This window comes from Salmo salar, chromosome 29 (assembly GCF_965601325.2).
Source record: "Salmo salar chromosome 29, fSalSal1, whole genome shotgun sequence".
In the NCBI taxonomy this organism is placed as follows: domain Eukaryota; kingdom Metazoa; phylum Chordata; class Actinopteri; order Salmoniformes; family Salmonidae; genus Salmo; species Salmo salar.
Genome location: NC_138319.1, coordinates 10,770,619 through 10,795,856, shown reverse-complemented (window position 1 = coordinate 10,795,856; position 25,238 = coordinate 10,770,619). Strand labels below are relative to the sequence as shown.

Below are 25,238 nucleotides of genomic sequence, written 5' to 3'. Positions count from 1 at the left end.
GACTCAGGAGAGGCGAAGCTTGAGAGCCATGTGTCCTCTGAAACACGACCCTGCCAAGCCGCACTGCTTCTTGACACTGCTCACTTAAACCGGAAGCCAGCCGCACCATTGTGTCGGAGGAAACACTGTCCAGCTGGCAACCGAAGTCAACTTACAGGTGCTAGAGCGCGATGGGACAAGGAAATCCCGGCCGGGCCAAACCCTCCCCTGCGATGCAGTGCCTTAGAAAGCTGCGCCACTCGGGAGGCCCTCTGTGCCCTAGGCGTGGAAGAACTTTACTGACCTGCACAGAGCCCTGACCTCAACCCCATCCAACACCTTTGGGATGAATTTGAACGCCGACTGCAAGCCATGCCAAATCGCCCAACATCAGTGCCCGACTTCACTAATGTTCTTGTGGCTGAAAGAAACAAGTCCCTGCAGCAATGTTCCAACATCTAGTGGAAAGCCTTCCCAGAAGAGTGGAGGCTGTTTTGGCAGCAAAGGGGGGACCAACTCCATATTAATGCCCATGATTTTGGAATGAGATGTTCAACTAGCAGGTGTTCACATATTTTTGGTAATGTCGTGTATTTTCCCTATTATCCCTACACATATTTAATTATTACATGTATGTACACTGAGTATACAAAACATTAAGAACACCTTCCTAATATTGAGTTGCACCCCTTTGTTGTCAAGTTGTCTGGATGTCCTTTGGGTGGTGGACCATTCTGGATACACACAGGAAACTTTTGATAGTGAAAAACCCAGCAGCTTTGCAGTTCTTGACACACTCAAACCGGTGCGCCTGGCACCTACTACCATACCCGTTCAAAGGCACTTAAATCGTTTGTCATGCCCATTCACCCTCTGAATGGCACACATACATAATCCATCTCTCAATTGGCTCAAGGCTTAAAAATCCTTTAACCTGTCTCCTCCCCTTCATCGACACTAATTGTAGTGGATTTAATAGAGGACATCAATAAGGGATCATAACTTTCACCTGGGCTGTCTTTGTCTTGTTTTATACACTCAGTGTATATTTTCTCTACTAACTTGATTTCCCTTCGTGTCCCGTATATCCAGAGCCGGACCTGAAGAAACGTGTCCGGGTGCACCTACTCAACGCCCACGGTCTGGACGAGGCGGGCATCGACGGCGGGGGCATCTTCCGCGAGTTCCTCAACGAGCTGCTCAAGTCGGGCTTCAACCCCAACCAGGGCTTTTTCAAGACCACCAACGAGGGCCTGCTTTACCCTAGCCCCACCGCCCAGATGCTAGTGGGGGACTCCTTCGCCAGACACTACTACTTCCTGGGACGGATACTGGGGAAGGTAAAGTTATAAATAGAAACATTTTATTGTGCAATTTTATATAATAGAGGAGAGACGACAGAGGAAAGATAGATATATATATAGTGTGTCACAAAGGCAGTGGGTTGGATTCAAACCCACGCCGACACGGGAAAACGTGCTGTAGGCGGGCGCCACTGACCACTGGACCACCCAGGCCCACAGGCGAGCTGTCTTAGCTGACAGACAGACCGCTCTGATTCCAGGTCTCTCTAAAAGTCAACAGAAACCAATGTGTGTGATCAGTGGTCTCGTGTAGCCAATACAGTGTAGAGTGGGGACAATGTCAATGCTGTCATCATAGACAATGGAAGAATGGGATGTTATGCTAAAATGCTTGCGGCAGGAACTGACCAATTGAAAGCTGCAGTATGTAACTTTTTGGGGCGACCCGACCAAATTCACATAGAAATGTGTGTTATGGATCTGTCATTCTCATTGAAAGCAATTACTAAGAAGCGGTAGATCTGTTCTTTGTGCGCTATTTCTAAGCTTCCCGTTCTTAGGTTCCGTTTTTTGCGTCTTACTTTCGGTTTTGTACACCAGCTTCAAACAGCTGAAAATACAATATTTTTGGTTATGGTAAATATATACCACAGCTGTTTGGATGGTACAATGATTCTCTACACTATACTTGCATGTTTTGTCACATAAACTGAAATTTAAGCGAACCATTTGAAATTTAGCATCCAGGAAATGGTGGAGTGATTTTTGCATAGTGCACCTTTTAATAATTAAGAAGCACCCAAGGGTGTAGTTATTAAGCAATACAAGGTGTTTGTGTGCATATCTGTATGTTGGCTCCAAATGATCACCAGGTGTCTTCAAGCATTAACTGAAACAACAAGCACCTCCTAATGTGGTAATTAGATGGAAAACCAACCAATGTGTGATGACCGTCTAATCAGTTAATGAGATGTGAAATGTAGTCAGCAGCACTGTGCTCCGCTACCTCTTGCAGGGGGTTTTGCCATGCCCCCTGGTGTTCCCTCTGAGGGTCACACTGTGCCCCAGACACCAGCAGGTCATCTGGGAGTCAACCAACCCTATGTTATTGAATAATAGAGGTACAGTACAGAGATGAGGCTGATTCATTATAAGATCTAATGGCTGCTAGTATTTTAACTTGACTGCATATCAAACAACTGTGTTCGTTGTCCTTGATTTTGTGTTTGATGTCCAAGAAAGTGACAATTTTGAATGAAATAAGACATAGAACTTGGACCCGATTCTTGTACAAAGCATAGTTTGGTTCATTAGTCCTATGCGTAATCTGTTGAAGGTATTGTTTTCCCTGCCCCCTCCTCCCCCTTTGACCGCACTATTTATTATAGCCGAATGTTTTTAAATCTTATTTAATGCATGTGCCAGCAGATTGTTTATCGAGATGCTGTGGGAGTGTGGGAGTGTGTGTGTGTGTGTGTGTGTGTGTGTGTGTGTGTGTGTGTGTGTGTGTGTGTGTGTGTGTGTGTGTGTGTGTGTGTGTGTGTCTGGGAGGGGTCATCTCATTCTCAACGGGAGAAGAATTACCTCATGACAACCGACCGCCTCTCAATTAGGCCTTCCATTAGCCTATGATTCCTGCCTCGTTGTTTGTGTAGCGATTGCATTTGGCCGGGCGCTAAATCAGTGCTAGCCCCCCGCCGACAGGGACATAAATAAGCGGTCAAAGAATGTGGTAATAGCATTTTGATCTGTTTTACAGTCCGGAGCGTCTAAAGTCCTCTCTCTCTCTCTCTCTCGCTGTGCTCTTGCGCTCTCTCTCTTTGCATGATGGTCCAGTCCACTCATCAGAGCGCCATAACTCCTCCTGGGAGTTGTCCCAAATGGCACCTTATTCCATATATATCGTGCACTGCTTGTTAAAAGCAGTGCGCCACAGAGGGAATTAGGGTGCCATTTGGGACTGGTGTCTCCACATTTTCCATCCCGCGGTGAGAAATGGCTAGTCAGCTGATAGAAACGCGCTCTGCTCCCCCTCCCCGATCACTACAGCTAATGGCTCAGGCAATTAAGGCAGGGGAAATTAATTTGAATTTGACTTTCAATTAACCCTACCTTAAGATCCCTTTTTCCCCCCATAAATAGGACGTGTGAGTGCTCGTTTGAGTGGTGTATTGATATTTGTTTAGTGCTGTTATTACCTGCGCCCCGGGGTGGGGGAAAGAGGGAACCGTTATAGATTAGGATTGCATCACTGCTGCGTGGAGAGATGCGCGGTACACACACTAAGGCCTATGGGACACAGGAGATTAATATAGTTCAATAATGACCTCCCGGCCTGCCATTGTCGTGGAGGTAATGTATTATCATCAGGAGTGGGCCGGTCTGGGGTACTCACTGAAATGGGATTGGACATCACAATATGGGACGCCGGTCATCCCTCTTCCTCACTTGTCCTCCCAACTGACACGTATCAGGGATTGACGCCACAAACGGAAACCACTTAACAACACGTGTGTATGATTTACATTTTTTACAGACCTCATGAGTATACAATTCCACTGAGCATAAAAGCATATTGAATTCTCATAGTCTTCAGTATTATTATCTGTGCTCTCTAGCATCTCGAGTCCAAGGTTGCCGGTGCCTCTCACCGTTCTTACTAGTTTCTACAAGCCATTGGAAGTGACGGGCAGTGCTTGACTTGGACAGGAGCTCTGCTGAGCCGAGTACTGGCACCTCAAATGTTCCACTGCTTGAGCTCCAGTTCCTCTTATGTAGGATTAGCTCAAAAGTGTTGTGGAGCTCCTGCACCTGAATATAAACAGTACGGACACTTATTACAGTCCAAGTCGAGCACTGGATAGTGGCAAATGTGTCATGTAAATGTTTTTATGTAATGTAATGTTTGTTTTTTTATATATCACCTCAAGTTAACTTCAAACCAAATAATTGTGTTGATTTGATCGTGAAATGAGAAAATGCACAGTTGCTAAAGTTAGGCTAGCTGTAGTTTGTAGTGACTGTTTAAAGAAAACAAAATGGATTACAGTTTCTCCTGACCCATAGACTACTTTCAGGGCGAGGAACATCAAGTTACATCAAGTTGTAAAATACAGAACTTCCCCCTTTAAGCTTCTGTGCCCGCAGGGTGCAGTTTTCGGTGCCTCTCTTCTTCCGGACATTTTTGTCAGGGTAGTAAAGAGAGCGGTCTCCTGATGCCAGTCTCACTGCCCAACATCACTGTCACCGTCCAGCCAAGATCCAGTAACCTTCAGTAGGACATGTGGAGCAAACCGCAAACAAAGCCTGGTATTAGCCCTAACCTAGCCTCCAAACTCTTTCAGGGGTGGCTGAAGTCTTGTGTGTGTTTGTACCGTCCACCCTCCCTCCCTCTTCCCCAGTGCCTTTGCTCATTAATCTCCCCGGTCGGACTAAAAGTTCCCCTTTAGAGGTGCATTGGGTTGCACCCCTGATTGATAGCGATGCGTTTGAAAGGCATTATATTTTTATTGATTCTTAATGTTGTAAATTAAGGAATTTATTTGGCAGCTAACAGAAGGCAACCTGCAATGTTGTTGGGCGTTTATTCTCCCTGATGGCGCTGCGATCTGCTTTAATTGCGTTGCCACTGCACTCACTTATATTAAAAGGGTCCGGGCCATAATTAATCTGTTTTATCCCGAGTCATTTTGGCACAATTTCTGGCAATAAACACCCATAAATAAAGTGGCTGTAAAAAAAAAAAATTTAAATAAAGAAAATGCCACAGGTTTTTTTTCTCTCCCTCCGTATACTTAGTGCCACCTCTTCCCGGCACTGTGTTATTGTTATTGATAGGTTTCAAGTGGGTACGCAGCGCATATGGTCGAGGAATTCAGAAAGAGCCACCCGAGAAATGCTAAGTGGATTAATTTGCATAAAAAATTGACTGTGTTTGAAGTTGCGCAATTAACCTGTGTTTAGAAAATAGACCCTGATTTATGCCTGCCTGTATGTTTAAGATGCATGCATTATGGAAATGGCCTAGATTTATAATCCATTTAGCTGATGTGGTCAGGGTTTTTAGTGCAATCATTTATTAGGACCTGTATATTTTAATGCCTGGAACGGGCTCTTTTTTAGGACTATTCCAGTACATTAGCTCCCGGTTTTATGAGTCACCTGCTCGGCCAAGGTTCTTAATGGCAGCCCAGGTCAAGGTGAGAATTGACATTTATAAAGTTTGAGGCAGGCGGACTTTAAGGCCTGTGTGTTTTAGACAAATTGTGTTCTTGTTTTGTGCTCTTGCACCGATGTGAACTGATTTACTGTCTTATCGCTTCTTTATCTGATGTTCCGGTCAGTCTTTTAATCTTGGTTTTGAATTGCAAACAGCGAAGATGGCTCTCTCACCGATATCCATTGTTGTTATTGTTTGATTCTTCTGTTCACTGTTCTGTTGAGGTTTTATGCTAGTCTGATTTGTATGACTTTATCATTACCTAATTGTTATCATAACAAATAATATATAAACTCAGAAAAAAAAGAAAGGTCCCTTTTTTAGCACCCTGTCTTTCAAAGATAATTCGTAAAAATCCAAATAACTCCACAGATCTTCATTGTAAAGGGTTTCCCATGCTTGTTCAATGAACCATAAACAATTAATGAACATGCACCTGTGGAACGGTCGTTAAGACACTAACAGCTTACAGACGGTAGGAAATTAAGGTCACAGTTATGAAAACATAGGACACTAAAGAGGCCTTTCTACTGACTAGCAAAAGAAAGATGCCCAGGGTCCTGCTCATCTGCGTGAACGTGCCTTAGGCATGTTGCAAGGCGGCATGAGGACTGCAGATGTGGCCAGGGCAATAAATTGCGATGTCCGTACTGTGAGACGCCTAAGACAGCTCTACAGGGAGACAGGAAGGACAGCTGATCGTCCTCGTAGTGGCAGACCACGTGTAACAACACCTGCACAGGATTGGTACATCCGAACATCACACCTGCGGGACAGGTACAGGATGGCAACAACAACTGCCCGAGTTACACCAGGAACGCACAATCCCTCCATCAGTGTCAGACTGTCCGCAATAGGCTGAGAGAGGCTGGACTGAGGTAGGCCTGTTGTAAGGCAGGTCCTCACCAGACATCACCGGCAACAACGTCGCCTATGGGCACAAACCCACCGTCGCTGGATCAGACAGGACTGGCAAAAAGTACTCTTCAATGACGAGTCGCGGTTTTGTCTCACCAGAAGTGATGGTCGGATTCGCGTTTATCGTTGAAGGAATGAGTGTTACACCGAGGCCTGTACTCTGGAGCGGGATTGATTTGGAGGTGGAGGGTCCGTCATGGTCTGGGGCGGTGTGTCACAGCATCATCGGACTGAGCTTTTTGTCATTGCAGGCAATCTCAACACTGTGTGTTACAGGGAAGACATCCTCCTCCCTCATGTGGTACCCTTCCTGCAGGCTCATCCTGACATGACCCTCCAGCATGTCAATGCTACCAGCCACACTGCTCGTTCTGTGTGTGATTTCCTGCAAGACAGGAATGTCAGTGTTCTGCCATGGCCGGCGAAGAGCCTGGATCTGAATCCCATTGAGCACCTCTGGAACCTGTTGGATGGGAGGGTGAGGGCTAGGGCCATTCCCCCCAGAAATGTCCGGGAACTTGCAGGTGCCTTGGTGGAAGAGTTGGGTATCATCTCACAGCAAGAACTGGCAAATCTGGTGCAGTCCCTGAGGAGGAGATGCACTGCAGTACTTAATGCAGCTGGTGGCCACACCAGATACTGACAGTTACTTTTGATTTTGACCCCCCCTTTGTTCAGGGACACATTATTCAATTTCTGTTAGTCACATGTCAGTGGAACTTGTTCAGTTTATGTCTCAGTTGTTGAATCTTGTTATGTTCATACAAATATTTACACGTTAAGTTTGCTGAAAATAAACACAGTTGACAGTGAGAGGTTTCTTTTTTGCTGAATTTATATTTATATATATAGTTTTGAGAATGACACAAATATTAATTTCCACAAAGTTTGCTGCTTCAGTGTCTTTAGATATTTTTGTCAGATGTTACTATGGAATACTGAAGTATAATTACAAGCATTTCATAAGTGTCAAAGGCTTTTATTGACAATTACATTAAGTTGATGCAAAGAGTCAATATTTGCAGTGTTGACCCTTCTTTTTCAAGACCTCTGCAATCTGCCCTGGCATGATGTCAATAAACTTCTGGGCCACATCCTGACTGATGGCAGCCCATTCTTCCATAATCAATGCTTGGAGTTTGTCAGAATTTGTGGGTTTTTGTTTGTCCACCCTCCTCTTGAGGATTGACCACAAGTTCTCAATGGGATTAAGGTCTGGTGATTTTCCTGGCCATGGACCCAAAATATTGATGCTTTGTTCCCCGAGCCACTTAGTTATCACTTTTTCCTTATGGCAAGGTGCTCCATCATGCTGGAAAAGGCATTGTTCGTTACCAAACTGTTTCTGGATGGTTGGGAGAAGTTGCTCTCGAAGGATGTGTTGGTAACGTTCTTTATTCATGGCTGTTATTCATGGCTGTGTTCTTAGGCAAAATTGTGAGTGATCCCACTCCCTTGGCTGAGAAGCAACCCCACACATGAATGGTCTCAGGATGCTTTACTGTTGGCATGACACAGGGCTGATGGTAGCGCTCACCTTGTCTTCTCCAGACAAGCTTTTTTCCGGATGCCCCAAACAATCGGAAGGGGATTCATCAGAGAAAAGGACTTTACCCCAGTCCTCAGCAGTCCAATCCCTGTACCATTTGCAGAATATCAATCTGTCCCTGATGTTTTTCCTGGAGAGAAGTGGCTTCTTTGCTGCCCTTCTTGACACCAGGCCATCCTCCAAAAGTCTTCGCCTCACTGTGCGTCCAGATGCACTCACACCTACCTGCTGCCATTCCTGAGCAAGCTCTGTACTGGTGGTGCCCCGATCCCGCAGCTGAGTCAACTTTAGGAGACGCTTCTGGTGCTTGCTGGACTTTCTTGTGTGCCCTGAAGCCTTCTTCACAACAATTGAACCGCTCTCCTTGAGGTTCTTGATGATCCGATAAATGGTTGATTTAGGTGCAATCTTACTGGCAGCAATATCCTTGCCTGTGAAGCCCTTTTTGTGCAAAGCAATGATGACGGCACGTGTTTCTTTGCAGGTAACCATGGTTGACAGAGGAAGAACAATGATTCCAAGCACCAGCCTCCTTTTGAATCTTCCAGTCTGTTATTCAAACTCAATCAGCATGACAGAGTGATCTCCAGCCTTCTCCTCGTCAACACTCACACCTGTGTTAACGAGAGAATCACTGACATGTCAGCTGGTCCTTCTGTGGCAGGGCTGAAATGCAGTGGAAATGTTTTTTTGGGGGGGATTCAGTTCATTTGCATGGCAAAGAGGGACTGCAATTAATTGCAATTCATCAGATCACTCTTCATAACATTCTGGAATATATACAAATTGCCATCATACAAACTGAGGCAGCAGACTTTGTGAAAATTAATATTTGTGTCATTCTCAAAACTTTTGGCCACGACTGTACTTCCAAAGTTGTGGCAAAATGGATTAAGGACAACAAAGTCAAGGTATTGGAGTGGCCATCACAAAGCCCTGACCTCAATCCTATAGGACATTTGTGGGCAGAACTGAAAAAGCGTGTGCGAGCAAGGAGGCCTACAAACCTGACTCAGTTACACCAGCTCTGACAGGAGAAATGGGCCAAAATTCACCCAATTTATTGTGGGAAGCTTGTGGAAGGCTTCCTGAAATGTTTGACCCAAGTTAAACAATTTAAAGGCAATGCTACCAAATACTAATTGAGTGTATGTAAACTTCTGACCCACTAGGAATGTGATGAAATAAATAAAAGCTGAAATAAATCACTCTACTATTATTCTGACATTTCACATTCTTAAAATAAAGTGGTGATCCTAACTGACCTAAGACAGGGAATTTTTACTAGGATTAAATGTCAGGAATTGTGAAAAACTGAGTTTAAATGTTTTTGGCTAAGGTGTATGTAAACTTCCGACTTCAACTGTGTATGTGTGGACACCCCTTCAACAAATTAGTGGATTTGGCTATTTTAGCCACATCCGTGTATAAAATTGAGGACACAGCCATGCATTTTCCGTACACCAACATTGGCAGTAGGATGGCCTTAATGAAGAGCTCAGTGACTTTCAACGTGGCACCGAATGACACCTTCCCAACAAGTCAGTTCGTCAAACGTATGCCCTGTTAGAGCTGGCCCTGTCAATTGTAAGTGCTGTTATTGTGAAATGGAAACATCTAGGCGCAACAACAGCTCAGGTGCGATGTGATAGGCCACACAAGCTCACAGAACGGAACTGCCAAGTGCTGAAGCCCATAGCGTGTAAAGATCGTCTGTCCTTAGGTTGCAACACTCACTACCGAGTTCCAAATTGCCTGGAATCAACATCAGCACAAGAATTGTCCGTCGGGCGCTTCATGAAATGGGTTTCCATAGCCGAGCAGCCGCACACAAGCCTAAGATCACAATGCGCAATGCCAAGCGTCGGCTGGAGTGGTGTAAAGCTTGCCGCCATTTGACTCTGGAGCAGTGGAAATGTATTCTCTGGCGTGATGAGTCACGCTTCAACATCTGGGTTTGGCGGATGCCAGGAGAACGCTACCTGCCGAATGCATAGTGCCAACTGTACAGTTTGGTGGAGGAGGAATAATGGTCTGGGGCTGTTTTTCGTGGTTCGGGCTAGGCCCCTTAGTTCCAGTGAAGGGAAATCTTAACCCTACATCATGCAATTACTTCCTAGATGATTCTGTGCTTCCAACTTTGTGGCAACAGTTTGGGGAAGGCCTTTCCGGTTTCAGCATGACAGTGCCCCGTGCCAAAGCGAGGTCCGTACAGAAATGGTTTGTCGAGATCGGTGTGGAAGAACTTGCCTTGCCTGCACAGAGCCCTGACCTCAACCCCATAGAACACCTTTGGGATGAATTGGAACGCCGACTGCGAGCAAGGCCTAAACGCCCAACAGTGCCCGACATCACTAATGATCTTGTGGCTGAATTGAAGCAAGTCTCTGCTGCAATGTTCCAACATTTAGTGGAAAACCTTCCCAGAAGAGTGGAGGCTGTTATAGCAGCAAATGGGGGACCAACTCCATATTAATGCCCATAATTTTGGAATGAGATGTTTGATGAGCAGATGTCCCCATGCCTTTGGTCATGCCATTTATCAGATGCTTTTATCCAAAGCAACTTACAATCATGCGTGCATACATTTTCGTATGTGCGACCCCAGCGGGAATCGAACCCAAGATCCCGGCATTGAAAGCTCCATGCCCTAACAACTGAGCCACACAGGATCATGTTATCATGACCTTTGACCTGAGTGCATCTATGACCTTGACCTATGACCTTTGTTTCTCCCTATAGGCCCTGTATGAGAACATGCTGGTGGAGCTGCCGTTTGCCAGCTTTTTCCTGTCCAAGCTGCTGGGCACCAGTGCTGACGTGGACATCCACCACCTGGCCTCGCTGGACCCCGAGATGTACCGCAACCTGCTCTTCCTCAAGAGCTACGAGGACGACGTGGAGGACCTGGGACTCAACTTCACCATCGTCAACAATGACCTGGGAGAGGCACAGGTGGGTGGGGTGTTGTGTGTGTGGCGTGTGTGTCAATGGGGGGGGGGGGGAGGACGGGGGGGTAGGAATTATCACAACATCTCTCTCTTTGATTGCCTGTGACTCTATCCCTCTTTCCTACCTGTGTCTCTGGCCTTGTCATTCTGTCCTTCTCGCCATTCCCTTTTCCCTCCCTGCAGTGTTAATAATTAATTTCCCTCACGTTGTCTGTATTCGGCACTGAGAGAGATAAAGCACGTCGTCAGCTCTCGCCCTGAGTGGTGCTGTGCTGCGGGGAATAGGAGGCTCTCTGTTGACCATTCTACCAAGCCGGCCATCAAGCAATTTTCTCAGAACACGCCTGAGAGGCACAACCTTTACTTCTTTGGCACGTCCAACACGTCTGAGCCTGTTTTTTTTTTTAGACAGAGAGAGGTCTATTCACTGCCCTCTAGTCACCCTCACCAGTCACCCCGGGCTGGGCTAAGCACTCTACCCGCTCCCCCTGTTTGCTCAGGGCCTTACCTTCTCTTATTAGCTCCTCTTTAAACAGGCTTGAACAGTCGCGCTACAGTGTAGCCCGCGGTCGCAAATAGGGCATCCCAAATACGATTCGGAAAACAATTTGCGGGAGATAAGGCACACACTCGGAGGCAGACTGGCCCGTATATGCCCTCGGAAGATAGCCAAAGCAAGCAAGATAAAGACAATCATTCTCAGACATTAGCACATAATCAGAAACACAAAATGATTTTGTAGGGGTGCCCCCGCACCCCCCTGACTGGCTACTTTTTTCATTAAGGTGGCTACTTCAGATTTTCGGGAACATATTGATCTTATAGTATTAGATAAGTTCCTTAGTGATCTGGATTATTTTACTGTGATTATTTGGTATGTGTCCTTACTCCTCCAAGACCATTCAACCAACATACAAAACCCTCCAGGAAGAAGATAGATCAGGTTTTGTGACCCAAAACTCAACACTATAGCTGATCATAGAAAACGACTCAAGTAAAAGTGAAAGTCACCCAGTAAAATACTACTTGAGTAAAATTCTAAAAGTATTTGTTTTTAAATATACTTCAGTATCAAATGTAAATGTAATTTCTAAAATGTACTTAAGTATCAAAAGTAAAAGTATAAATCCTTTCAAAATCCCAAACCAGACGACACCATTTTCTTGTTTGTTTTTTTAATTTACGTATAGCCAGCGGCACACTCCAACACTCCGACATCATTTACAAACGAAGCATGTGTGTGTTGTGAGTCCGCCAGATCAGAGGCAGTAGGGGTGACCAGGGATGTTGTCTTGAGAAGTGCGTGAATTGGACCATTTTCCTGTCCTGCTAAGCATTCAAAATGTAACAAGTACTTTCAGGTGTCAGGGAAAATGTTTAGAGTAAAAAAGGACATGATTTTCTTAAGGAATGTAGTGAAGCAAAAGTTGTTAAAAAATATAATTAGTAAAGATATCCCCAGAAAACTACACAAGTCGTACTTTAAAGTATTTTACACCACTGCCCCTGGGTCCCTTGATCAGTGACTTCTCCACTTGCTCCACTGGTACCTTCAATCACGCTCTCTGGGCCTTACACACCGTAAAGAGCTTATCTTGACGCAATAATATTACATGCTCCACAATAAAATGTATAGTTTGCATGGAGTGACACTTTCCGGTGAACACAGTTGACTTTTTAAGTTTTGAGCATTGAGAAAGTAATACCCTAAGTAAAGTGTGAGGGTGACATATGGTGGCTCTCGCCTGGTTGCCCTCTAAGTGGATATGAGATAAATGCCCGTATGTCTGACAGGGCCTTTCTTCCAGGTGGTTGAGCTGAAGCCGGGAGGGAAGGACATCCCTGTGTCCACGGCCAACAGGATAGCTTATATCCATTTAGTGGCAGATTACCGACTCAACAAACAGATCAGGCCCCACTGCCTGGCCTTCAGACAGGGCCTGGCCAACGTGGTCAACCTGGAGTGGCTGCGCATGTTTGACCAGCAGGAGATCCAGGTAACGTCAAGGATATTCACTAGGTTTGCAAAATCCCGAGGATTTCTGGAAAACGTCTAATTTTGGGAAAGTTACCAGAATGTTGCAAGTCAATTCACATTACTTTTACAAACATGCACACGTAAATATACATTTAAACAATTTCTTCATCGATCTTTGCTTTCCCACAACAGGTGTTGATATCTGGAGCTCATGTACCCATTTGTCTTGACGACCTGAAGACGTTTACAAACTACTCAGGTATAATCACATTAATGGATGTTTTGTAAAAGTTTATTTTAAGAAACAAGCTACTCAGGTAAGATCACATTATGGATGGTTTGTACAATTATATTTAAAGAAACAAAACTACTCAGGTATGATCACATTATGGATGGTTTGTATTAGTTTATTTTAAGAAACAAAACTATTTAGGCTCTGCCATAATGGTGAAAATGATATTGAAGTTATACTCATTAATACTCAGTGATAGTCAGTTTCTAGTAGTAGTGATTACTTTGACCATTTTAATGTGCTGTAAAGTCAGGAGGATTTCCATAGAGCTAACTGTCAAGCTCTCCTGCCAACTTCATGGGACAGGTGGCCTAGTCACAGCATACGGTTGTGCTCTAAAGAGTAATGTGTTTGTTGAATGGGTGGTAGTCGAGATGGTATGGCTGCATCATGAGCCTTAAACAACACAAACAATGTGACAGCTACGTCTGTCAGACAGTGGATTCACTCAGTTTACAGTTTACAGGTGTGTCAGATTATCATTTTTCTCTCTCTTCACCAGGTGGTTACACTGCCACTCATCCTGTCATTACCATCTTCTGGGAGGTGGTGGAAAGCTTCACCGATGACGAGAAACGCAAGCTGCTCAAGTTTGTCACCAGTTGCTCGCGGCCTCCCCTCCTGGGCTTCAAGGTGAGGGTTGACTGAAAGTTCATTACGTCTGCTTTTGTTTTCTTCCTGCCCCTCTTTTCTACCCTCCGTCTGGTATTATAGACTGTTGATTGTAGCCGGCGCCATCAGGAGTTCAACCAAAGACTGTGAGAGTCCAAATTACACCCTATATTTTTTACTAAAAGTAGTAAATATATTATAGGTAATAGGGTGCCATTTAGGACGCAGCCCAAGACTAAGTCCAGCACTAGGGAGTGTTCACTGTTGTAATGGGCATGTAATGAAAATGCCTGGCCCGATAACTCCCTCCGATGATCCTTTTCAAATTAGGCTCGGTGATAAGACTCATAATGCTCCCTAGCTCATGCTTATCTCCTATACCCGCTCACTGCGGTTCACAACCCTCCTCTGGATTATAAGTCAATTTGAGCCCTTTGCCCGACCGTTTGGGCGTGAACTCGGTTGGCAGGTATCACCCGGCGTACAAATATTGACGTTGGTGTCAGACAAAGCCGGCGGCACGGTGAACGTTTGCACTGTTGGCTCCTGTTTGACCTCGAGGAGAAATGGGGAGGGATGTTAGTTTCACACACAAAATAAAGGCATACAGTGCATTCAGAAAATATTCAGAACCCTTGACTTTTTCCACATTTTGTTATGTTACAGCCTTATTCTAAAATTGATTTAAAAAAAATATATGTTTCTCATCAATCTACACACAATACCCCATAATGACAAAGCAAAAACAGGTTTTTATACATTTTTGTACATGTATTAATATTGAAAAACATATACCTTATTTACATAAGAATACAGACCCTTTGCTATGAGACTCCAAATTGCGCTCAGTTGCATCCTGTTTCCATTGATCATCCTTGAGATGTTTCTACAACTTGATTGGAGTCCACCTGTGGTAAATACAATTGGTTGGACATGATTTGGAAAGACACGCCTGTCTATATAAGGTCAAATCAAATTTTATTGGTCACATACATGTGTTTAGCAGATGTTATTGCGGGTGTAGCTAAATGCTTGTGTTTCTAGCTCTGACAGTGCAGTGATATCTAACAAGTAATATCTAACAATTTCATAACAATACACACAGATCTAAGTAAAGGAATGGAATTAAGAATATATAAATATATGGACGAGCAATGTCAGAGCGGCCTAGACTAAGATACAGTAGAATAGAATACAGTTTATACATATGAGATGAGTAATGCAAAATATGTAAACATTATTCTGGGATTTGTGGGACGCGTCCCACCTCGACAACAGCCAGTGAAATTGCAGGGCGCCAAATTCAAACAACAAAAATCTCATAATTCCTCAAACATACAAGTGTTATACACCATTTTAAAGATAAACTTCTTGTTAATCCAACCACAGTGTCCGATTTCAAAAAGGCTTTACGGCGAAAGCACACCATGCGATTATGTTAGGACAGCGCCTAGCCACAAAAAACCATACAGACATTTTCCAGCCAAGGAGAGAGGGCTCACAAAAGTCAGAAATAACGATTAAATGAATCACTAACCTTTGATGATCTTCATCTGGTGGCACTCCCAGGACTCCATGTCACACAATAAGTGTTTGTTTTGTTCAATAAAGTCCCTCTTTATGTCCAAAGACCTCAGTTTAAATTGGCGCGTTATGTTCAGTAATGTATTGTCTCAAATAACATCCAGTGAAATTGCAGAGAGCCAAATCAAATTACAGAAATACTCATCATAAACATTGATGAAAGATACAAGTGTTATACATAGGTTTAAAGAGAAACTTCTTGTTAATCCAGCTCCTGTGTCAGATTTCAAAAAGGCTTTACGGCGAAAGCAAACCATGCTATTATCTGAGGACATCAAACAAACACAGACAATCCCATCAAACAAACACAGACAATCATATTTCATCCCGCCAGGCACGACACAAAACTCAGAAATAACGATATAATTCATGCCTTACCTTTGAAGATCTTCTTTTGCTGGCACTCCAATATGTCCCATAAACATCACAAATGGTCCTTTTGTTCGATTAATTCCGTCGTTATATCTCCAAAAATGTCAATTTATTTGGCGTGTTTGATCCAGTAAAACACTGGTTCCAACTCGCGCAACATGACTACAAAATATCTCATAAGTTACCTGTAATCTTTGTCCAAACATTTCAAACAACTTTCCTAATACAACTGTAGGTATTTTTTTACGTAAATAATCAATAAAATTTAAGATAAACTGCATTCAATACCGGACGAAAACAAAGTGGAGCGTGCTTTCAGGTCACGCGCCTCTAACAAACAGTACACTTCACTCGACCCTCGTTCTGAACAGCAATACTTGTTCATTACACAAAGGAAAACCATCAACCAATTTATAAAGACTGTTGACATCCAGTGGAAGTGATAGGAACTGCAAGCAAGTTCCTTAGAAATCTAGATCTCCATAGAAAACCCATTGAAAAGAGAGTGACCTCAAAAAAATACATTCCTGGTTGGTTTGTCCTCGGGGTTTCACCTGCCAAATAAGTTCTCTTATACTCACAGACATCATTCAGACCGTTTTAGAAACAGTTTTAGAAAAGAATCAGTGTTTTCTATCCAAATCTACTAATAACATGCATATCCTAGCTACTGGGCCTGAGTAGCAGGCAGTTTACTTTGGGCACGCTTTTCATCCGGACGTGAAAATACCGCCCCCTAGCCTAGAGAGGTTAAAGACTAGTGTTCCATTTATTAAAGTGGCCAGTGATTTCAAGTCTATGTATATAGGCAGCAGCCTCTGTGCTAGTGATGGCTATTTAACCTCTATGGGCTAGGTGGGACGCTTGCGTCCCACCTACGTAACAGCCACTGGCAGCCTGTGGCGCGATTTTCAAAACCTTAAAAATCCTATTACTTCAATTTCTCAAACATATGACTATTTTACAGCTATTTAAAGACAAGACTCTCGTTAATCTAACCACACTGTCCGATTTCAAAAAGGCTTTACAACGAAAGCAAAACATTAGATTATGTCAGCAGAGTACCAAGCCAGAAATAATCAGACACCCATTTTTCAAGCCAGCATATAATGTCACCAAAACCCAGAAGACAGCTAAATGCAGCACTCACCTTTGATGATCTTCATCAGATGACAACCCTAGGACATTATGTTATACAATACATGCATGTTTTGTTCAATCAAGTTCATATTTATATCAAAAACCAGCTTTTTACATTAGCATGTGACGTTCAGAACTAGCATACACCCCGCAAACTTCCGGGGAATTCGCTAACATTTTACTAAATTACTCACGATAAACGTTCACAAAAAGCATAACAATTATTTTAAGAATTATAGATACAGACCTCCTCTATGCACTCGATATGTCCGATTTTAAAATAGCTTTTTGGTGAAAGCACATTTTGCAATATTCTAAGTACATAGCCCAGGCATCACGGGCTCGCTATTTAGACACCCGGCAAGTTTAGCACTCACCATAATCATATTTACTATTATAAAAGTTTGATTACCTTTTGTTGTCTTCGTCAGAATGCACACCCAGGACTGCTACTTCAATAACAAATGTTGGTTTGGTACAAAATAATCCATCGTTATATCCGAATAGCGGCGTTTTGTTCGTACGTTCCAGACACTATCCGAAATAGTAAAGAAGTGTCGCGCGCATGGCGCAATTCGTGACAATAAAATTCTAAATATTCCATTACCGTACTTCGAAGCATGTCAACCGCTGTTTAAAATCAATTTTTACGCCATTTTTCTCGTAGAAAAGCGATAATATTCCGACAGGGAATCTCCTTTTCGGCAAACAGAGGAAAAAATCCCAAAGGCGGGGGCGGTCGGGTCACGCGCATAAGCCCAGTGTCCCTTGATCGGCCACTTGAGAAAGGCGATAATGTGTTTCAGCCTGGGGCTGGAATGACGACATTCTGTTTTTTCCCGGGCTCTGAGCGCCTATGGACGACGTGGGAAGTGTCACGTTAGAGCAGAGATCCTTAGTAAATGATAGAGATGGAAAAGAAGTTCAAGAAATGGTCAGACAGGCCACTTCCTGTAAAGGAATCTCTCAGGTTTTGACCTGCCATTTGAGTTCTGTTATACTCACAGACACCATTCAAACAGTTTTAGAAAATTTAGGGTGTTTTCTATCCATATGTAATAAGTATATGCATATTCTAGTTACTGGGTAGGAGTGGTAACCAGATTAAATCGGGTATGTTTTTTATCCAGCCGTGTCAATACTGCCCCCTAGCCCTAACAGGTTAACAGTCAGATGGCCTTGAGATAGAAGCTGTTTTTCAGTCTCTCAGTCCCAGCTTTGATGCACCTGTACTGACCTCGCCTTCTGGATGATAGCGGGGTGAACAGGCAGTGGCTCGGGTGGTTGATGTCCTTGATGATCATTTTGGCCTTCCAGTGACATCGGGTGCTGTAGGTGTCCTGGAGGGCATGTCAGAGCATAAACCAAGCCATGAGGTCGATGGAATTGTCCATACAGCTCCGAGGCACAGATCTGGGGAAGGGTACCAAAATAATTCTGCAACATTGAAGGTCTCCAAGAACACAGTGGCCCCCATCATTCTTAAATGGTAGAAGTTTGGAACCACCAAGACTGAGCAATCAGTGGAAAAGGGCCTTGGTCAGGGAGGTGTCCAAGAACAGTATGGTCACTCTGACAGAGCTCCAGAGTTCCTCTGTGGAGATGGGAGATCCTTCCAGAAGGACAAATATCTCTGCAGCACTCCACCAATCAGGCCTTTTTGGTAGAGTAGCAAGACCAAAGCCACTCCTCAGTAAAAGGCACATGACAGCCCGCTTGGAGTTTGCCAAAAGACACCTAAAGGACTCAGACCATGAGAAACAAGATTCTCTGGTCTGATAAAACCAAGATTGAACTCTTTAGCCTGAATGCCAAGTGTCACGTCTGGAGGAAACCTGGCACCATCCTGGTGGCAGCATCATGCTGTGGGGATGTTTTTCAGCGGCAGGGAATGGGAGACGAGTCAGGATCGAGGGCGCAAAGTACAAAGAGATTCTTGATGAAAACCTGCTCCAGAGCACTCAGGACCTCAGACTGGGGCGAATGTTCACCCTCCAACAGGACAACGACCCTAAGCACACAGCCAAGATAACACAGGAGACACTCCGGGGAAAAGTCTCTGAATGTCCTTGAGTGGCCCAGCCAGAGCCCGGACTTGAACCCGATCGAACATCTCTGGAGAGACCTGAAAATAGCTGTGCAGCGACGCTCCCCATCCAATCTGACAAAGCTTGAGAGGATCTGCAGAGAAGAATGGGAGAAACTCCCCAAATACAGGTTTGCCATGCTTGTAGTGTCATACCCAAGAATACTCGAGGCTGAAATCGCAGCCAAATGTGCTTCAACAAAGTACTGAGTAAAGGGTCTGAATACTTATTTAAATGTTATATTTCTGTTTTTTATTCTTAATAAATTTGCAAAATGTTATAAAATCCTGTTTTTGCTTTGTCATTATGGGGTATTGTGGGTAAATTGAGGAGGGGGAAAACGATTTAATCGATTTTAGAATAAGGCTGTAATGTAACAAAATGTGAATGAAGTCAAGGGGTCTGAATACTTTCCTTAGGCACTGTATATTTTATGTTGTTAGATGTTTTTAGTTGGGCAAAGGGTATAACCTCAGAAGAATATAATTGTTTTGAATCACTGCCCCCCAAAAACTAGCACCAAAACATTGCTGCAACATCATCGAAAGCTGTTTGTTTCCAAAATGACTTCAGCCAAGAGCTGAAACATGTGCTGAAATGGTGGAATTGCGTTTATCGGAATTACCATTGCTGTGTCATCAGCTGATGATTCCTCCAAACTTTCCTAATGACTTGATTTAGAGAGACACTAAAACGGTTGGAAATAGAAAGGAGAAGAGCGCTGCTGAAATCCATTAGGATTTTTATATGCCTTACTTAGGATTACCAGAAGCTGTAATTGTCATATGATTGGTTTTATTACTGTTTATTGCCGTCGTAAGTTAAGAATACTTAAGTGTTCCCACAGCAGGGAGAGGAGGGTACAGATGGGAACGCTCCTAAAAAAAATCTCCCTCTCCCAGGAGGGCTGGAGAGTCCCCCACCCAGTTTAATGAATTTGACTTTGGGGAGTGTGTGGATGTGCCGTCCCCTCCCGGTCTCCTCCCCAGGCCGGGGGGGGGGGGGGGGGGTCATGGTGATTGGTGGGACGGGGAGCGGCCCCTGACCCTAACCCTGGGCCCGTGCTAGCCCAGCCTTAATTAGCTGCCGTAAATGTCCAAGGATTCATTAGCAGAGAAATAGCTCTGTCAGGAGAAGCCATTTAAAAAAGATGATGGAGAGCCTTTTTTCCAGAATGATTGTTCCCGTAATGACACTTTCTCAATAAGCAACGATAGTTTAATACGGTAATTGTCCGAAAAATTGGGTCGTTACCGCAGAGCCCCCCAGAACCATTTAACCGGGCTGGTACAGGCGCTGAACCCCACACGCCACACTCCTAATCTTTAAATAGCAGGATGAATTAATTGCTGTAGAGCGGCGGGACGTTAGAAACAGAGAGGATGTTTCCTGTGGATTCTGATGGAAACCGTCAGTGGTTGCGCTCCAAATGGCACCCTATTCCCTATATAGTGCACTACTTTTGACCAGGGACCATAGGGAAACACATAGGGCTCTGTTCAAAAGTAGTGCACTATACAGGGAATAGCCTTCCATTTGGTACACAGACCGTGTCTTGGCCTTGATGATGTGGGTGGAGATGAGGTGGCCTGGCCTCATCACCAGAAAGCGTCATTTGAAAAGTGCCAGATAGACAACATGAAGTGACCATTCGCTGCTCTTGCTCAGTAGCCAATCCAAAAGGCTACCAGTGGGGAAGTGTCTCCTTCAAACATCGGCAGCCTATTTTTAATTTATATCCACGCTGAATTAGCTAAACACTTAACGTCACGTCCTATCACATTTATTCCCTGATGTCGCTCGACATTTACGGCTTAATTAGAATTGCCCGGGATATGATGATCATCATCGGTGACATCAGATGATCCATGTCTTTCTGTCTGGTTGGGCCGGGACGATACCAGTAACGCGATACTCGTTAGTATCGTGGCAAGGAAACAAAACACGAAGCTGATTTTTTAACTTCTTTAGGAAAACAAAACCTGCTGGAAACAAACGTCGTTACGTTGTCGTCTAGAGTCACATGTATTTATTTTCCCATAGCAACACAATCATTTACATGCAGAGTTTATCTAGATCTATCTACATCTAGAGTCACATGTATTTATTTTCCCATAGCAACACAATCATTTACATGCAGAGTTTATCTAGATCTATCTACATCTAGAGTCACATGTATTTATTTTCCCATAGCAACACAATCATTTACATGCAGAGTTTATCTAGATCTATCTACATCTAGAGTCACATGTATTTATTTTCCCATAGCAACACAATCATTTACATGCAGAGTTTATCTAGATCTATCTACATCTAGAGTCACATGTATTTATTTTCCCATAGCAACACAATCATTTACATGCAGAGTTTGGTCTGCTTCGTGGTGTCATATTTTGCCATGGACAAAATATCACGGAAAAAAACACATATCACCATGCTGGTATCGCACTGTTGGTCTTCAATTATCCTTATGTAACTCTGTTCAGCTTGTTGTATTTCACTCTGTCTTTCTGTAACTGAATGATTCTGTCATTTTTTGGGGGGGGCCCGTACACACTTAGGTTTCTACAACTAAAACAATGGTTGTAATACAACAGATATATTTGATAGCAGCAAGTCTGTCAGCATAAAAGTGTTCACAACTCTTGTGTAATTATTTTTGTCAAGAAAAACTCTTGTTATACAAGAAGTGTTGTGCCAAATGTGTTGTACATCAATTGCATAAATTGAATGTATAGAGAGCCTTAGTGGCACAGATAGAACAATGAGACCGTTGTTTCACCGGATGTATGAATCTAAAACATCTGGTTAGCATTTCCACTCGCCACCCAAAATGGTGATGAGAGGAAGCCCAGTGGCCGGCGGTGGGAGATGGTGGAGCGAGATGGATTTTGGCCGACATTCTGCTAATTCTGTAATCGATGAAACATTTGATCTCAATACAGTTTTCTGTTCCCAAAACTAGAACCTTGTTATGAACAGCCGGGAACTAAGTTTTGTAGACTTATCCCTTTGCCAAAGTTTCTAAACTGTGCGTTGTTTAGGAGTACAAGGGCGAATTGAGTTATTTCACACGCGCACTTCAAAGAGTAGGTGTTCCCTAACGGAAATATGCAAATACATGCTAGAACACGCTAATTGAATCTCGCTAGCTTGTGCTTGACTCTGCTCACCTCCTTGTTCTGCCTTCTATGATTAATTTGCTCCCATTGGAAACGATAGGCCGCGGTCTATCTGAGGTTATTCATAAAAACTTTGTCCGTGACCCTTTGAATCTCTTGTTTGACAAGGTTCTCCCCACTGTGTTTCCAGGAGCTGTACCCAGCCTTCTGCATCCATAACGGGGGGAACGACCTGGAGCGCCTGCCCACGGCCTCCACCTGCATGAACCTGCTCAAGTTGCCCGAGTTCTGCGACCAGCACCTGATGAGGAACAAGTTGCTGTACGCCATCGAGTCCTCCGCAGGCTTCGAGCTCAGCTGAGGGGGATGTCTGTCTCTGACTCCCTGAAAACCACTGACTTAATGGACATGGACGGGCCAGAGAAGACTGTCTGTTGAGAGTGAAAGAAAGACTGAGGGGAAAGATGCATTGGTATCTCTCCGACTGGGTGGAAAACAAACAGGGGTGAAAGGATTGTCACCCAAGTCGGATGAGGAAGAGGGGGACGAGGGAAGAATGGAGGGGAAGGGAAAAGCGCATAGTAATTTTTTTGTTTTAATATAACTTAAATGTGTTTTAAAAATCTACAAAACGCAAAAAAGAGCAGCAACAATAGAATCTCGAGGCTGTTTTTTTTTTTAAAGACTTTGTGCAAAAGAAAACGAAGAACAGACGAGATCTACTGTAAGTGTGTCCATGGCGATACATTTCAACCTTAAGCACAGCGTGTTGTGAAATGAACAACAGAAATAAACATCAACAACATCGGAGTGTTCACCAAAGATTGAGCCGTGCTGTGCTGTTGGAAGATGGGTAGAAGAGAGGCACAGGAAATAAGAGGACAGAGGTGGGAGATGGGGTGACATACAGGACTGCAACACTCCTCTAACACCCCTGTGTCAAGGGTTTTAAGAGGGTCTAATAGCGCCTGTTCCAAATGGCGCCCTATTCCCTATATCATTCGCTACTTTTGACCTGATCCCTATGGGTCCTGGTCAAAAGTAGTGCACTATTAAGGGAGTATGGTGCCATTAGGTCATGTTTTGTGATTACTGTAATGATTATTATCGTTTTCAGAACATAAAAATGCTAATGGTTTGGGCAGGCTACTGTGTTGGGTTTTCAAGGCAAAGACTAGTATTGTTGATAAGAGATTGGACTATACTATTGATTACATGATCATGGAATATTTGTTAATATGTATATGTGTTTACACCACTCTTGTACAATTCCTTCACTCATTATTTGTACAGGTTGCTTTTCTCAGTTTCTTTTTCCTCTTGTGTTTCGAATGAAGGCCTGGTGTTCTCACACACAGATTAAAGTTAACAATCTAATTCTACAGTACTTTCCCAGGCTCCAATGCGTATCCACCAGAGCATGTGAGCAGAGTTGAGCGGTTGGAAAATCCAGCACTCCATGTCCTTTCCTGCAGTTCCGCTAAAACCTATCCGCGCTCACAGGAAGAAAAAAAACTGGCACTCCAAATTCACTACATTCATGTAAATGACAATTTACCGTTTTGTTTTAAGTATTTAAACCAAGCCATATGGATTTGAATGAACATGAAAAGGTGAATGTAAGAAGCGAACATTTCAAATAGACTACATGTCATATTAAACAGCATATAAACAATCTAAATAGGTCAGGAGCCTAAGAAGGAACGAAAATGAATTATTTAGGTTGTATTATTTCAAGGCTATAGCCTACAAAGAAATACATTGTGAAGCATTTGCGAGTGAGACACAATAGGCATGTATGGACATTAAGCGCGTAAAGCATTTAAACATATCGTTGTATGAAATCATTATAGTCTGTAAATTGAGCATATAGGCTGTGACTTAGAATTAAATACAAATTAAATGAAAAATGACTTATTAGTGCCTTTGAATTCCTTTTTAGAATTCCTTTTTAGAAACACGAGTTTGGCCAGTCTGCGGCTTCAGGCTCATGCGATGGTGCCTGGAGAGCAGGTCAGCAGCGGAGAATATACTCACCACACTTGCAGAACCACTGGGGATGTTAAACACCCCTTTGGCAACTCTTCCAGGCAGGGCAGAGTTGTTGTTTGTTTTTGTTTTTCTATAAATAGGCCTAAATGTTTTTAGGCAAAAGAACCCAATCGTAACAGAAAGGTCATTGAACGTGGGAATATGCCAGGCCTGTTGGGCCAAAATCAATTATGGCCTAGTGTGTAGATAATTAGAAAGAAAATGAACGAAACGTTTAAGAGATCAGATGTTTAGTTTATAAATACTTTGCTACAATCTACCCACCTCTCCTTTTTTTTAGCATGTGCACGTAGTTAAGTACACCATTCTTTTGGGATACGTGTCTTCAGATTCCACAAAGATTCACCTCACTACCTCTCTTGGTCCTTATTTTTGCTAGTCACCCCGATTTAGCACCTGTGTGTTTTATCAGTTTCTTTATGAAAATATTTAGCGAACCCCATGACAGTAGCTAAAGCAAGGGGCTATAGCAGCACACAAGTATACTACAAATGCATACTGGGGCGGGCATGCCCTGAGCTCGTGAAGTGAGCGCCACTGGAGCAAAATTGGAGCTTGTGATGAGCCCTAGGCTCCAGCCTTTTGGAATCACGCTCCAGTCAAATTGGGTACGTTCTGCTCACACACTCTGGTATCCACCTTATGGAGCAACAACTGTGATTTTGTCTGAAATGGCACCCTATTCCCTATATAGTGTACTACTTTTGACCAGAGCCCTACAGGGCCTGGTCGAAAGTTGTACACTACCTAGGGAATAGGGTGCCATTTACTGCTGACGCTGTCAAGTTGATAAGGCTAGTGAAACCTGACTATCCATGTATCAAAATAGTGGAGAAAAGTGTCTGAATATGATTAAATGCGTTTTTTCTTTTTATTGAAGTGTATTATTTGTTGCCGGGTAATTTAGAGTAAAGGACCCGGGCATAAAACAAGGTGCTTTGTGGGATATCTCCTCTGGAGTTTTATTGCCCTCTGACATATAATGAAAGAAACATCCAGTTAAAAACACGGAGATGAAACTATTCTGGCCTTGAGATGCATTATCGTTCCGGGCTCAAATTAAGATTGTGGGGCTTTGT

The 25,238-nt window shown here is 43.6% G+C and overlaps 1 protein-coding gene across 1 annotated transcript in view; it reads left to right on the top strand.

Moving 5' to 3' along the window:
- Positions 1 to 25,033, top strand: part of ube3c (ubiquitin protein ligase E3C) — a 50,319-nt gene extending 25,286 nt beyond the window's left edge. The window contains exons 19-24 of the mRNA XM_014180661.3: positions 1,072 to 1,319; positions 10,712 to 10,924; positions 12,729 to 12,917; positions 13,091 to 13,157; positions 13,693 to 13,823; positions 22,298 to 25,033. Of these exons, the coding sequence (XP_014036136.1) occupies positions 1,072 to 1,319; positions 10,712 to 10,924; positions 12,729 to 12,917; positions 13,091 to 13,157; positions 13,693 to 13,823; positions 22,298 to 22,468 (1,019 nt within the window). The 3' untranslated portion in view covers positions 22,469 to 25,033. The remainder of the gene's footprint in view (positions 1 to 1,071; positions 1,320 to 10,711; positions 10,925 to 12,728; positions 12,918 to 13,090; positions 13,158 to 13,692; positions 13,824 to 22,297) is intronic.
- Positions 25,034 to 25,238: the final 205 nt, after the last annotated feature.